This window comes from Heteronotia binoei, chromosome 2, assembly GCF_032191835.1.
Source record: "Heteronotia binoei isolate CCM8104 ecotype False Entrance Well chromosome 2, APGP_CSIRO_Hbin_v1, whole genome shotgun sequence".
NCBI lineage: Eukaryota > Metazoa > Chordata > Lepidosauria > Squamata > Gekkonidae > Heteronotia > Heteronotia binoei.
In genome coordinates, this window is record NC_083224.1 from 80,388,990 (window position 1) to 80,403,379 (window position 14,390).

Sequence of the window (14,390 nt, forward strand, 5' to 3'; positions counted from 1 at the left end):
GTAATAGTCTGATCCACAAAGGATCAGACATGCATGTGCATGTGTAAATAGGAACTTGCATGCATACACACATGTGCCTGAAGCTTCATAATGGTTAAACTGGTCTGTGCAGAAAGGAGATAAGAAAGACCAACTACTTACTTATTCTAATGGTTCCTTGTGCTAAGTCTTTGGAGGGGGGGAGTCAAAGAGATGTTTTCTAGTCCTTTTTATGTAAAGTAATTTCACCGATTTCCGGATCCTCTCATAGAACAGTAGGCTATATGCATACAACTTTGCTATTTCCCACCATGCTCACCTGTGGAAATCAACATTGATTGGAGGGCTCCAGAAGACAGTGGTGTAAAATTCCATCAAGCCACAGCCAATTTATGACAACCCCAGCAACGGGCTTTCAAGGCAAGTGAGAAGCAGAGATGGTTTGCCATTGCCTTCCTCTGCAGAATCTTCCTTGGTGGACACCCTGGCTAGTAATGAACCTACTTCGCTTCTGAGATCTGATGAGACTGAGCTATACCATGTCACATTTCCTTCCAAAGAGAGTGTAGAGAGGGACAAATTTGAGAAACACTGTAGCTCTAGAGGTCTCAGGTTCAATGACAGTGCACCTATGCTAAACCAGATAGAGGAATCCCTTATTCCAGATATCTGGCACCCTACATTAGATAAACAAAGGTCTGTTCATTCGTTTTACTTGTGGAGACTGTGATTCCCCCTTATATTTATTTTTAAAGCTGCGTCAATGGAACTCTTTGGGGGGCAGCTATTCTTCATAACAATCCATCACAATATCCCCTTTCTTACAGGACACAATATATACCCACTGATACAAGCTTATTATTCTCTACTCACCTCAAAAGTATCACCAAAAACAGACTTCTGAGATCCAGGTTAGCTCAACACAACCCACCCCTTATGTCAGGATGGGATGTTTTCAAGTGTCCTGATCCACCAGTTGAAGATCAGTGCTCTAGAAAACCAAATTAAGAATCTTTCTAACAGTATTTCCTCACAACCTCTAAAACACTACTTCTTCAAATAAGTTTAACTAGACTGAGTTCAAACGTTTGCACAGTTTAAACAGAAGCCTGTGCTGTTTTAGGAAAGTAATACATCACAATCAAGAGAGTCTGAAGCAACAGTTCTGTAGCCTTTGTGATGTCAGGCCTGAGATGCTAAATGACCTAGAAAAAATGAGTTGCTGTTCTTATCAATGTTATGCCAGGAAGCACCAACATGTTTGCTATGTCCTATGAGTTTTGGTCAGGTAAGCATGATAATATCTGTTACTCATTAGAACACATGAAGCATTCAGCTTCTCATGTGATTGATTTCAAAACTGCTAGCATTTCAACTGGTTATTATCAGGTCCACCTACTGCAAGGCAACATTCATCTGGATACCAGCAGTATGCCAGATGCTGTACATAGAATAAAGCTTATAAAGATCTTGGCCAAAGAGATTACAGTCCAAGAAAGAGTAAAAGAAAAATTAGAAACTGACCAAAAATCTGTTGCAGCAAGAGAGTCAGGTGCCAACAGGAGCGCAAACAAAATAAGGTCAGACTTGGGTGGCTCAGGAAAAGCTTCCTTGAAGGGATGTTTGTATCTTTTTGTGGGGGTCTGCAAAGGAAGAAGAGGAGGAGGAGGAGGGGGGAGGAGGAAAAAGAAGAAGAAATTGGATTTATACCTCTCTGAATCTCAGAGAGGCTTACAATCTCCTTTACCTCCCTCCTCTACAAGAAACACCCTGTGAGGTGGGTGAGGCTGAGAGAGCTCTCACAGAAGCTGCCATTTCAAGAATAGTTCTGTGAGAGCTATGGCTGACCCAAGGCCATTCCAGCAGCTGCAAGTGGAGGAATGGGGAATCAAACCTAGTTCTCCTAAATAAGAGCCCATACACTTAACCACTACAACAAATAGCAAAGGGCACCATTGAGTCTAAGGATGATTAAAGAAAGGCATTAACAAAGCAGGAAAGGGTGGAGGAACAGAGCAGTAGCTAAGACAGTAGTTCTTAAGGGGTACTGAAGAGATGCCTACACATGTATCTGTATTGTGTGTTGGCATTGTTATCTCCTGCCATCATTAACATAAGGACTGAAGATAGAATTCAGGTTAACTTCAGGGGCTGAAGTCATACTGCTGGCCTATTTCCTGCAACAGGACAAGGCATTTTACAGGCATAGAGCAACCAACATACTTCCCATAAAGACTTGTCTGTATTTAAACAAAAGGACCAATGTAAGCACCTTAAGTATTCAATAAATCACTTACAAACCTGTATCAGTTGAGTTATGGTGCACATAGCACTTTGTATTAGCTACAGAAAAATATGAGAGTATGCGGAATGTGATGTTCACTAATAAGTTTGACTCCTTAGTTTTGTATTTAAAGATAAAACAGGCATTCCTCTCTTTTCCCAATTTCAAAAGATGTGATTTACACTAAAACTTGCAGAACTAAAGGGAGGGAGGGCTTCTGCATGTTATCCCTGGAGTTCCCCATTATCAAGTGACCCTTGGCCAGTCACACACTATTAGCCTAACTTAGTACTTCTCAGAGTTGTCATGAGGATAAAATGGAGACGAGAATGCTGTGAGCTACTTTGGATCACCAATAGAGAGAAAAGTGGAATACAATAAAGTAAATAAGTAGGTAGGCGATTGTTCTTATAGAGATGGTTTACATATATCTGAGGGGGGGTGGGGGGGTGGGCTCCCTCTGGGTATCCTACCCCCCCAGGGAAAGTGTATGCGCAATACATAGCCTCTCCTCTCCCGGTGTAGTGAATGCCGCGTGGTCACTGTCTGGCTATGCCTGGCAGATGGTCACTGCAATGGCCTCTCCTGCATTACTGCATCCGTAGCAACACCTTCTCGTTGGTCCCCCCCGTTTTTCACAGAGTTTGCTACGTCATGGTGCGACCGAATTGTCCGGCGGTATAACCGGATGGGCAGGCTGGGCCCACCAACCTTGTCAGCCTAAGAGAAGGAAAACTCTAACATCAAACCCGGGCAGATAGAGCTCGTTAATGTAACACCTACCACCTGGAGGACTCGCTGCCGGCGTCCCGGCTTACTGGGCCATGGCAGATGACCCCCAGGTGAAAGGGTGGAGCCAGTACCACGCACACTGGGCTTCACCTAAAAAATTCCTCTGCGCAGGCCTGAAGGGCATATCCACATACACAACCCACAACGCATCAAGTCCTGCAACGATGGGCAAGGGGCGAAACGGCAGGTGGAAGGTGCCACTGGAAGCCGCAGTCCCGATCCTGCATGTAGGCGGTTCAGGGTATTGGTCGCCTGATGCTAACCCAGAGACGAAAGCATTTTTCGGCAGCACCCTGAACGACCAAGCAGCCTTATCTAGGGACAGCACTGCTTGCTCCACACGGAAAGGGGCCTAGAAAAGGTGGCCTAAACAAAGCTCGTCTCCCCCACCCCAGTTGGCTAGCCGCGGTCAAAGGGCATCCTTACTTGCGGTCAAAAAATAACAACAAAGAAAAGGCATGCACCTGCCTCACAAAGTGTGCAAAGACTAAAGCTTGCGTGTTGGAACATCAGAACCATGCTTGACACAGTAGACAGTGGTCGCCCTGAACGACGCTCTGCTCTAGTTGCCCACGAACTTCTCAGGTTGAATATCGACATAGCAGCTCTCAGTGAGGTCCGTTTCCCTGAGGAAGGTAGTCTTCAAGAACACGGTGCTGGCTATACCCTCTACTGGTCAGGTAAGTCAAAGGCTGAGAGCCACCTTTCTGGCGTTGGCTTCATGGTCAGGAACTCCATTGCCTCCAAACTCGAAAACCTGCCAACAGGTCACTCAGATCGCATCATGTCCATGCGCCTCCCACTTCAAAACAAGCAGCATGCAACACTCTTCAGTGTGTATGCCCCAACCCTTCAAGCAGATCCTGCAGAAAAGAACAAGTTCTATGCTGATCTACACAACCTCGTACGGAAGACCCCTACAGAGGACAAGGTGATCATCCTTGGCGACTTCAATGCCAGAGTAGGTAAAGACTCGGAAGCCTGGAAAGGAGTACTTGGCAAACACGGCATTGGCAACTGCAATGACAACGGGCGCCTCCTGCTAGAATTCTGCATGGAGCACCAGCTCACCATCACCAACACTATCTTCCAGCAGAAGAACAGTCTGAAGACAACCTGGATGCACCCACGGTCCAAGCACTGGCACCTTATCGACTACATTCTGGTGCACCAGAGAGACCTTCGAGATGTCTTACACACCCGAGTAATGCCCAGTGCAGAATGTCATACGGATCATCGTCTTGTACGCTGCAATCTCCGTCTTCACTTTAAACCCACACCCAGGAGAGGAGGTATCCCTCGGAGGAAGTTTCAGGTTGGCAGCCTTCAGTCAGCCGAAGTTAAAGCTGCCTTCCAGGCAAAACTCCAGTCAAGAATTGAGGACCCCAGTTGCCCCACAGACCCTTCTCCAGAAGCACTCTGGGAACACCTAAAAACTACCGTCCTGCAGATCTCTGAAGAAGTCCTTGGGTTCCCCACAAGGAAGAACAAGGACTGGTTGAGGAGAACGATCAAAAGATCCAAGATTTACTGGCAAAAAAGAGATCTGCCTACCAAGCACATCTTGCTCAGCCCTCCTGTCCTGGGAAAAAAGCAACCTTTCGCGCTGTATGTAGCAACCTCCAGTGCAAGCTTCGAGACATTCAGAACGAGTGGTGGACCAAGCTTGCTGAGAGAACCCAGCTGTGTGCAGACACTGGTGATTTAAGAGGGTTCTACAAAGCCCTGAAGGCAGTATATGGTCCATCATATCAGACTCAGAGTCCCTTGCGCAGTGCAGACGGCCAAGTGCTCCTCACAGACAAGGCATCCATATTGAACCGGTGGTCGGAGTATTTTCAGGTTCTCTTCAGTGCCAACCGCGTAGTTCAAGATTCAGCAATTCACCTCACCCCACTTCAACCAGTGAAAACAGAGTTGGATGAGATCCCCACTCTAGAAGAGACTGTTAAAGCCATCAAGCAACTGAAAAGTGGCAAGGCAGCAGGAGTTGATGGAATTCCACCAGAGATCTGGAAGCATGGGGGCACAGTACTACATAGCTCACTTTACAAAGTACTTGTCACCTGCTGGGAACAAGGCAAATTACCACAGGACTTTCGCGATGCAATCATCATCACCCTATACAAGAACAAAGGGGAAAAGTCAGACTGCTCCAACTACCGGGGGATAACCCTGCTCTCCATCACAGGCAAAATCCTTGCCAGAATACTCCTGAACAGACTGGTGCTCGCTATTGCAGAAGAACTCCTCCCAGAGAGCCAGTGCGGCTTCAGAGCTAACAGGAGCACCACCGACATGGTATTTGTTCTCAGGCAGCTCCAAGAGAAATGCAGGGAACAAAACAAGGCTCTGTATGTGACTTTTGTCGACCTTACCAAAGCTTTCGATACCGTTAGCAGGAAAGGCCTGTGGCAAATCTTGGAACGTTTAGGATGTCCCCCAAGGTTCCTCAGCATGATCATCCAGCTACACGAAGACCAGCGAGGCCAAGTCAGACACTGCAACGACCTCTCGGAGACCTTCCCAATAGGCACAGATGTAAAGCAAGGCTGCGTTCTCGCGCCAACTCTCTTTACGATCTTCTTTAGCATGATGCTTCAAAGAGCCGCAGTAGATCTAGATTATAACGATGGTGTCTACATCTGCTATCGCACCGATGGCAGCCTGTTCAACCTGAGGCGACTAAAGGCCCACTCCAAGACAATGGAAAAACTCATCCGAGAGCTACTGTTTGCTGATGATGCTGCATTCGTCTCCCACTCGGTATCAGCTCTGCAGCATATGACGTCCTGCTTTGCAGAGGCTGCCAAGCTATTCGGCCTAGAAGTTAGTCTGAAGAAGACAGAAGTTCTCCACCAGCCTGCACCCCAGGAAGATTATCACCCTCCCTGCATCACTGTGGGTGAATCAGTTCTGAAGACAGTCCAGCAGTTCAGCTACCTGGGGTGCATCATCTCCTCAGATGCTAAGATCGACAAGGAGATCGACAACAGGCTGGCAAAGGCAAACCGTGCCTTTGGCCGACTGCACAAAAGAGTGTGGAGCAACAAGCATCTGAAAAAAGGCACAAAGATCAATGTTTACAAAGCGGTTGTGATGACAACCCTCATCTACGGCTCCGAGTCGTGGGTTTTATACCGTCATCACCTGCGACTCCTTGAGCGCTTTCATCAGCGCTGCCTTCGCACCATCCTCAACATCCACTGGAGTGACTTTGTGACCAACACTGAAGTTCTCAAGTGGGCGGAGGTTACCAGCATCGAGGCACTGCTGTTGAAGACGCAGCTGCGCTGGGCAGGGCATATTTCTAGGATGGAAAACCACCGCCTTCCCAAGATTGCCCTGTATGGCGAACTCTCCACCGGCCATCGAAATAGAGGGGCACCAAAGAAGAGGTACAAGGACTCCTTGAAGAAATCCCTTGGCACCTGTCGCATCAACCATCACCAGTGGTCTGACCTAGCCTCAGATCGCAAAGCATGGAGGCACACCATCCACCAGGCTGTCTCTTCTTTTGAGAACGCACACATAACTGGTCTTGAGGACAAAAGGAGATTGAGGAAGAATCGCACTGCTACAGCACCAACCCTAAATCAGACTTTTCCCTGCAGCCACTGTGGCCAGACCTGCCTGTCCCGCATTGGTCTTGTCAGCCACCAGCGAGCCTGTAGCAGACGTGGACTATTGCACCCTTCTTAAATCTTCGTTCGTGAAGCCAAGCCGAGAGAGAGACATATATCTGAGTATTGTCTATTTTATTATGTAGGTTTGCCTCAACAAAATAAAAAGTTTCTCTAAAAGACTTTGAATATTTTAACTTATCTGAAGATTTTCCTTAATCAAAAGGAAAGGGTGCCACTTCAGTTTTTTAAATAAGAACATAAGAGCCCATCAAACCAATGGTCACCTAGTCCAGCATTCTGTCTCACACACTGGCCAGCCAGTTCCTCTGAGGAAGTCCAACAACTGAGCATAGAGGCCATGGCCATCTTCTGAAGTTTCCTTCTGGCTCTGGAATTCAAAGGTTTAGTGCCTCTGAATGTGGAGGTTCCCCTCAGTCACCAAGGCGAGTAGCCATTGATAGACTGATCCTCCATGAATATATCTAATCCTCTTTTAAAGCTGTTTACTCCTGTGGCTATCACTCACTACATCCTCCGGCACTGAATTCCACATTTTGATCACTCTCTGTGTAAAATAGCATGTCCTTTTGTCTGTCCTAAACTTCCTGCCCATCAGCTTCATTGGATGCCCTTGAGTTCTAGTATTGGAAGAGGGAGAAAAATTTCTCTTTGTCAGCTCTCTCCACTCCTTGCATTATTTTATAAACCTCTATCATGTCATCCCTTAGTCATCTCTTGTCTAAACTGAAAAGTCCCAGACTCTTCAGCCTTTCCTCAAAGAGAAGGTGCTCCAACACCCAAATCGTCTTCTTGCCCTCCTCTGTACTTTTTCCAGCTCTACACTGTCCTTTTGGTAACCAGTACTGTACACAGTATTCCAAATGAAACCACACTATAGATCTATACCGGGGCATACTGGCTGTTTTATTCTCAGTACCTTTCCTAATAATCCCTAAAACAGATAAAATGTGCTGAGTTCAAAGCATGAGGACGCCCAAGAGATAGGTTAATAGATGGCCTAACGATCCCTGATGGGCCTCCTTTCTGAATCCAGGTGGCTATTGTTTTAGGGTCTCCAACTCAGCCAAGTCTCTGCTGGCCCTAAGGCCAAACTCCAGTTCCAATACATAACAACAGATTTACCTTTTTCACGGCTACAGCACACTGGGTTGACATTGTCACTGAGGAGACTTCCTGTTTGGCTGGAAGACAGTCTGCAGCTCCCTAACAGAGGGGGATTTTATTGTCACTGTTCAGGGTATTAAAGACCCCTGATAAGGTCTATGCTCATTAACCCTAGGCAAGGGTTAACCCAAGACGACTTATCTTCCTTTAATGCTGTTGATATCGAACTGGAGCAGTCAGGGAGCTGACTCCTTCATTTCTTGATGTCCGGCAATGGAATGTCAACCATCGTCTGCAGTGACTCTAAAGTGACTTCGGTCACTTAAGGCTGTCGGAATCCAAGCACGCTAGAAGGACTGATTTTAATTGCAAGAAAATAGCAGCCGGGGGAGTTGAGAACATCTAAAAGGTAGACTCATCATTCTTATCTTCACTCTGAGAGACTTTGAATATAGTTTAAACACTGAGTGGATTAATAACAGACGAAGGCAAAGCATAATTGAATGAAAAAAAACTTTTACCTTGTTAAGCTGAGCTCTGTGGCTTTGGATGTGAACAACAGCAAAAAAAAAAAAAACCTTTCAAGATAAGAGTGAAAGTTGGCAATGGGAGGCTGGTGACGCAGAAGAAAGAAAAGAGAGTTGCCGTGTATATATGCCCATAAACTGCAGAACCTAGAATGAACTGAGCTGAGTGGGGGCACAGCAGGAAAAGAATTCAGCTTGGGAAAACTGAACGCCGTAAAAACAATTGCCTTCAAAGATATTTTGGAGAAAGGACATATTGTTGTGAATTTTTGTGGTTGCGGTTTCTTCATGCAGCTCAAAAAACTGCGAGATTAGACACGAGATCAGTCTAAGCTGTGACAGGAAGTGAAACTAAAAGGGGCTGGACAATAAATCAGAGCCTATAAGGACAACAAGAGCTGTGACATCCGACCTTTGAACTAGGAAGGAATTGAGTCCAAGACTCAGATCAAGAAAGACGAAGAGAGACCTCTCTAGGCTGGAACTGTACCATAGAGAAATAACGATTGCCATTTTAAAAGGGAGAAAAACTGTCAAAATTGTTAAAATTCAATATCTTTGCTCAGGAAGAAGGGAGAAAAACGAAACTAGTCTCATCTGAAAGAACTGGCTCTAAGCTATTGGATTGGATGCTAAATTTTATGTGGGGATTTTTTTAAGGTTTGGTGATTTTTTATATGTCAGTAGAAAGAACAACACGTGCAAGAGCCCAATCATTTGACAAGATGCAGGCTCAATTTGACGCTCTGGAGGCAAAAATGTTAAAAGCTATGGACAAATTGCATTTGGCAATAAAAAAAGATATTAAAAAAGAAGTTGGAGACCTTAAGAAGGAGATAGAGAATTTTAAGGAAGAGACTCAAAATAAAGTGAAAGAGGTAGAGATGAAAGTGGATACACAGGCCTCTGCCTTGCTAAAAATTCAAGAAAAGGTCATAATACACGACTGTAAGTTGCTGGAGTCACAAGTGCGTCTAAGAGGGGTACCTGAAAAAGAAGACACAGACTTAAAAGGCTATATGGTGGATATCATCACTGAGTACATAGAAGAAGACCCTGACAGATTTAAGAGTATGTTGGAGGGTGCCTACAGAGTCAACTCAGTTTATGCGAAAAATAAAGGTCTGCCAAGAGACATCGTCATAAGATTAAGATCAAAAGAAGTGGCAGAGAAAATTTTGAGGAAAGGGTACCAAAAAGCCTGGGCAATAGAAGGGAGCAGAGTTAAAATAATGAAAGAGCTACCAAGAGAAGTGATCAGCGATAGGAAAAAGTACAAGAAGCTAACCGATCAGTTGCGTGCAGAGGGCACAAGATATAGATGGATAATACCAGAGGGTCTTGGATTTGAACAAAATGGCAAAAGGATTACAATAAGAAGCGAACAAGAGATGCATAGCTTTTTTGAAGAAAATAAAGAACCAACATCATAATGGAGTACAAATTACTATCTTGGAATATAAATGGACTAAATTCACCACAGAAAAGAAGGAGAACATTTCATTGGATTAAAAAGCAAAAATGTAATATAATTTGTTTACAGGAAGTTCATATACAACGCAAGGACAGTAAATTTTTGTGGAATAGAAATTTGGGGTTGGAATTTTTTTCACTAGCAGAGCAAAAGAAAAGAGGGGTGGTTTTTTACATTAAAGAACAACTTGACCCAAAATTAATCTTTAAAGACAAAGAAGGAAGATACATTGCTGTTGAGGTGACGATAGAGGCGAAAAAAACGTTACTACTAGGACTCTATGCACCCAATGGAGCGAAAGACAAATTCTTTAAAGACATAAATAGACAAATGGACGAAGAGACTTATGACCAGGTATTGATGATGGGCGATTTTAATGGGACAATACAAAATAACCTTGACAGATCAAGTCCAAAGAAGAATGATAAAGAAGGGAAGCTGCCCAATTCTTTCTTTGAGTTGATTAAACAGGAAAATCTAGAAGACATTTGGAGAAAGTTCAACCCTGAGGTAAGAGACTATACATTTTTCTCAGCAAGGCATAATTCTTTTTCCAGAATTGACATGTTGTGGGGTTCCCAAGGCTTGGGCCTCATAACAAAAAAAATTGAGATTCTTCCAAAGGTTTGGGCGGACCATAATCCAATATGCTGGTCAACAAAATTGCAAAGAAAATCAAGAAGATGGAGAATTAATGAGGATTTACTACAAAATAAAGACACTGTATCATTCTTAGAAAAGGAGACTGCAGCATTCTTCCAAATAAATGAAACGGATGATATGGAATATCCAACAGTATGGGACACTTATAAAGCAGTAATGAGGGGTATATTAATTACATTGAATAATAAAGACAAAAGAGCAAGAGAAGAAAGGCTGTCAGCACTGCAAAATGAAATAGATAAAAAAGAAAAGGACTTAAAAAAAAGACCAGGGAAGAAAAAATTAATAAAAGAAATTACGATATTACAATCCCAAGTTAAACATTTGCTGAATAAAGAATTAGAATGGAATTTAAAAAATTTGAAACAGAAATCGTTTGAAAGTGCAAACAAACCTGGTAAATACCTGGCCTGGCAATTAAAAAAAAGGAAAGAAAATAAGACTATAAATAAAATCATGGCAAATGGGAAAACAGTAGTGGATCAAGAAGGAATTAAAAGAGAATTCTTTAAATACTATGCAAATTTATTCAAGGGTGTGAATGTAAGTAAAGAAAAAGTGGAAGAGTATCTACGAAACATTCAGGTGGCACCTTTGACGGAACATATGAAAAAGATATTAAATGACCCAATAGAGAAAATTGAAATAGAAGCAGCAATAAAAGCAATGCAAGAGGGTAAAGCTCCAGGGCCAGATGGATTCACGTCAAAATTTTACAAATCTCTCAAGGATGAATTAACACCCAAACTGTTGAAGTTGTTAAACACGATAAGAGAAGAAGGGAAAATCCCAAAGACCTGGAGGGAAGCTGTAATCTCTCTGATTCCTAAGGAAGATAAAGATAGCACAAACGTAAAAAATTATAGACCAATCTCATTGTTGAATAATGACTATAAGATCTATACAAGAATTTTAGCAGAGCGACTGAAACAATACCTGACCAACTTTATAAACAAAGACCAAGCGGGATTTCTTCCTAAAAGACAAATAAGGGACAATGTAAGAGCTGTTATTAATGTTGTGGAATACTATGAAAAGCACCCGGAAAAAGAAGTGGCCTTATTTTTTGTTGACGCAGAGAAAGCCTTCGACAACTTAAATTGGGACTTTATGTTTGCGGTAATGGAAAAAATTAATTTAGGGGAACAATTTATAAAAATGACAAGAGCAATATATACAGATCAGCATGCAAAATTGTGTATAAATGCAGACCTTACCAAAGAATTGAAAGTGAGTAAAGGAACAAGGCAAGGATGTCCGCTATCACCATTGTTGTTTATAATGACTCTTGAAATTTTGTTACAACAAATTCAAAAAGATGAAAAAATAGAAGGTCTAAAAATTAGAAGATTCTCTTATAAATATAAAGCTTTTGCAGATGATATAGTGTTCATAATGGAAAATCCGGTTCAAGTGTCACCACTGCTGTTAGCTAAGATAAAAGAATACGGAGAACTAGCAGGATTATACATAAATAAGGAGAAATCGAAATTCCTCTGTAAAAACATGCAACCAAATAAAACAAACGAACTACAAAAGGTGACAGGTTGTGAAGTCACAACCAAAGTTAGGTACCTTGGAATAGAGATAACAATGAAGAACATTGATTTATACAAAAACAATTATGAAAAACTGTGGTGTAAGATGGACAAAGATTTGATGAAATGGAATAAACTCAACTTGTCCTTACTGGGCAGGATAGCTGCAATCAAAATGAATATTTTGCCAAGGATAATGTATTTGTTTCAAACCATCCCGATTGTAAAAGAAGCAAAACAATTCAACAAATGGCAAAGGAAAATCTCTGATTTCATTTGGGCCGGAAAGAAACCAAGGATAAAGATGAAGATCTTAACGGATGCCAAAGAGAGAGGAGGTTTTCAACTTCCCGATCTAAGACTATACCACGATGCAGTTTGTTTGACATGGATAAAAGATTGGATAATGCTGTTAGATAAAAAACCTTTGTGGTTAGAAGCTCACGGAAATAGATTCGGCTGGCATGCATACATGTACTATGGGAAGAATAAAATGGATGGTTTTTTCTCTCACCACTATGTCAGAAATACATTACTAAATACTTGGATAAAATACAAGAAATACGGGGACGAGAGAAAACCATTATGGATAGTGCCAGCAGAAGTAATAAAAATAACAGCTGATTCTGAAGAAAAAAGAGAAATGTCATATAACCAACTGCTTAAGATTCAAGGAGACAAAATTGAATTAAAAACCTCAGAAGAGCTAAATAACAATTATGATTGGTTTCAAATGCAACAAATTAAAAGTTTGATGGAAAATGACATAAAATCAGAGGGGATTAGACGAGAACAAACAGAACTGGAAAGAGTCCTGTTAGGTGACAATGAAAAATTGATATCAAAAGTATATAAGTTATTATTGAAATGGTCTACAGAAGAAGAAGTAGTAAAGTCTCAAATGGTCAAATGGGCAATTAATGTGAATAGAGAAATACAAATGGAAACATGGGAGCACCTCTGGAAGAACTCAATGAAGATATCAACTTGTCAAAGCATTAAGGAGAACTGTTTTAAAATGATGTATAGGTGGTATATGACTCCGAAAAAATTGGCTAAGATAAGTAAGAAAATGTCGGATAGATGTTGGAAATGTAAAAAACATGAAGGTTCTTTCTTCCATATGTGGTGGACATGTGAAAGAGCGAAAGAATTCTGGAAGATGATACAACAAGAAATCACCAAAATTTTGGGCTATGATTTTAAGAAAATTGCAGAGACGTTTTTACTTGGATTACAATTAGAAAAATACCCAAAAGAAGACAGGACTTTAATTTGGTACCTGTTATCAGCTGCTAGGACTTTGTACGCGCAGCTTTGGAAGCAAGAAAAAATACCAGAGAAATGGGAATGGACCATGAAAGTTTTATCGTGGTGTGAAATGGACAAATTAACCAGAACACTAAGAGACTATGATTTAGAGATATTCAAAAGGGAGTGGAGAAAATTTAAAGGATATATGGAGAAAACTTGGAAAGTAAAGAAATATTGGACATTTTTTTAGTTGTAAGAATATATATACGGAACTTTGAGCAATCAGAAGTGCCTTTAGTATGGATTTGAACTTATAACCTCGGGGAAGTCAACATTGGAGGGAGGGGGGATGGAAATGTCATATGGGTTAATGTGAAAAAAAAAGAAAAAATTAAGAAATAGATAAGCTTTGTAACCATATGCTACCAATAAATTGTTTAAAACAAAAAAAGACATTGTCACTGAGGTATATCCACTGTGATGCCAAGATCTTTTCCCCTCTCAGTCTCAGCGAGTTCAGACCCCATTAGCCTATACTTGAAGCAGGGATTTTTTTATTCGTGTACATCAACTTACACTTCCCAACAATGAATTTCATCTGCCACATTGTTGCCCACACACCCAATTTGTGGAGGTCCTCTTGGGGATCTTCATGGTCAGCCTCTGTTTTCAGCATCCTTGAATAAATTTGTGTCATCTGCAAACTTGGCCACTATACCACTCAGCCCCTAGTTCCAGATCATTTATGAATAAATAGTACCAGCCCCAATACCAGTCTTTGTGGAACTTCACTGCTTAAGAACAGAAGAGAAGTCATATTGGATCAGGCCAATGGCCTATCCAGTCCAACACTCTGTGTCACACAGTGGCCAAAAAAACCCAATTGCCATCAGGAGGTCAACCAGTGGGGCTAGAAGCCTTCCCACTGTGCCCCCCCCCCACCAAGCACAAGAATACAGAGCATCACTGCCCCAGACAGAAGAGTTCCAACAATAAGCTGTGGCTAATAGCCACTGATGGACCTCTGCTCCATATGCTTATCCAGTCCCCTCTGGAAGCTGTCTATGCTTGTAGCCACCACCACCTCCTGTGGCAGTGAATTCCACGTTACTCACCCTTTGGGTGAAG

At 42.3% G+C, this 14,390-nt stretch overlaps 1 protein-coding gene across 1 annotated transcript in view; it reads left to right on the forward strand.

The window, feature by feature from the left end:
- The first annotated feature begins 1,231 nt into the window (after positions 1-1,231).
- Positions 1,232-14,390, forward strand: part of CIMAP3 (ciliary microtubule associated protein 3) — a 47,603-nt gene continuing 34,444 nt past the window's right edge. The window contains exon 1 of the mRNA XM_060233271.1: positions 1,232-1,267. Within this exon, the coding sequence (XP_060089254.1) occupies positions 1,237-1,267 (31 nt within the window). The 5' untranslated portion in view covers positions 1,232-1,236. The remainder of the gene's footprint in view (positions 1,268-14,390) is intronic.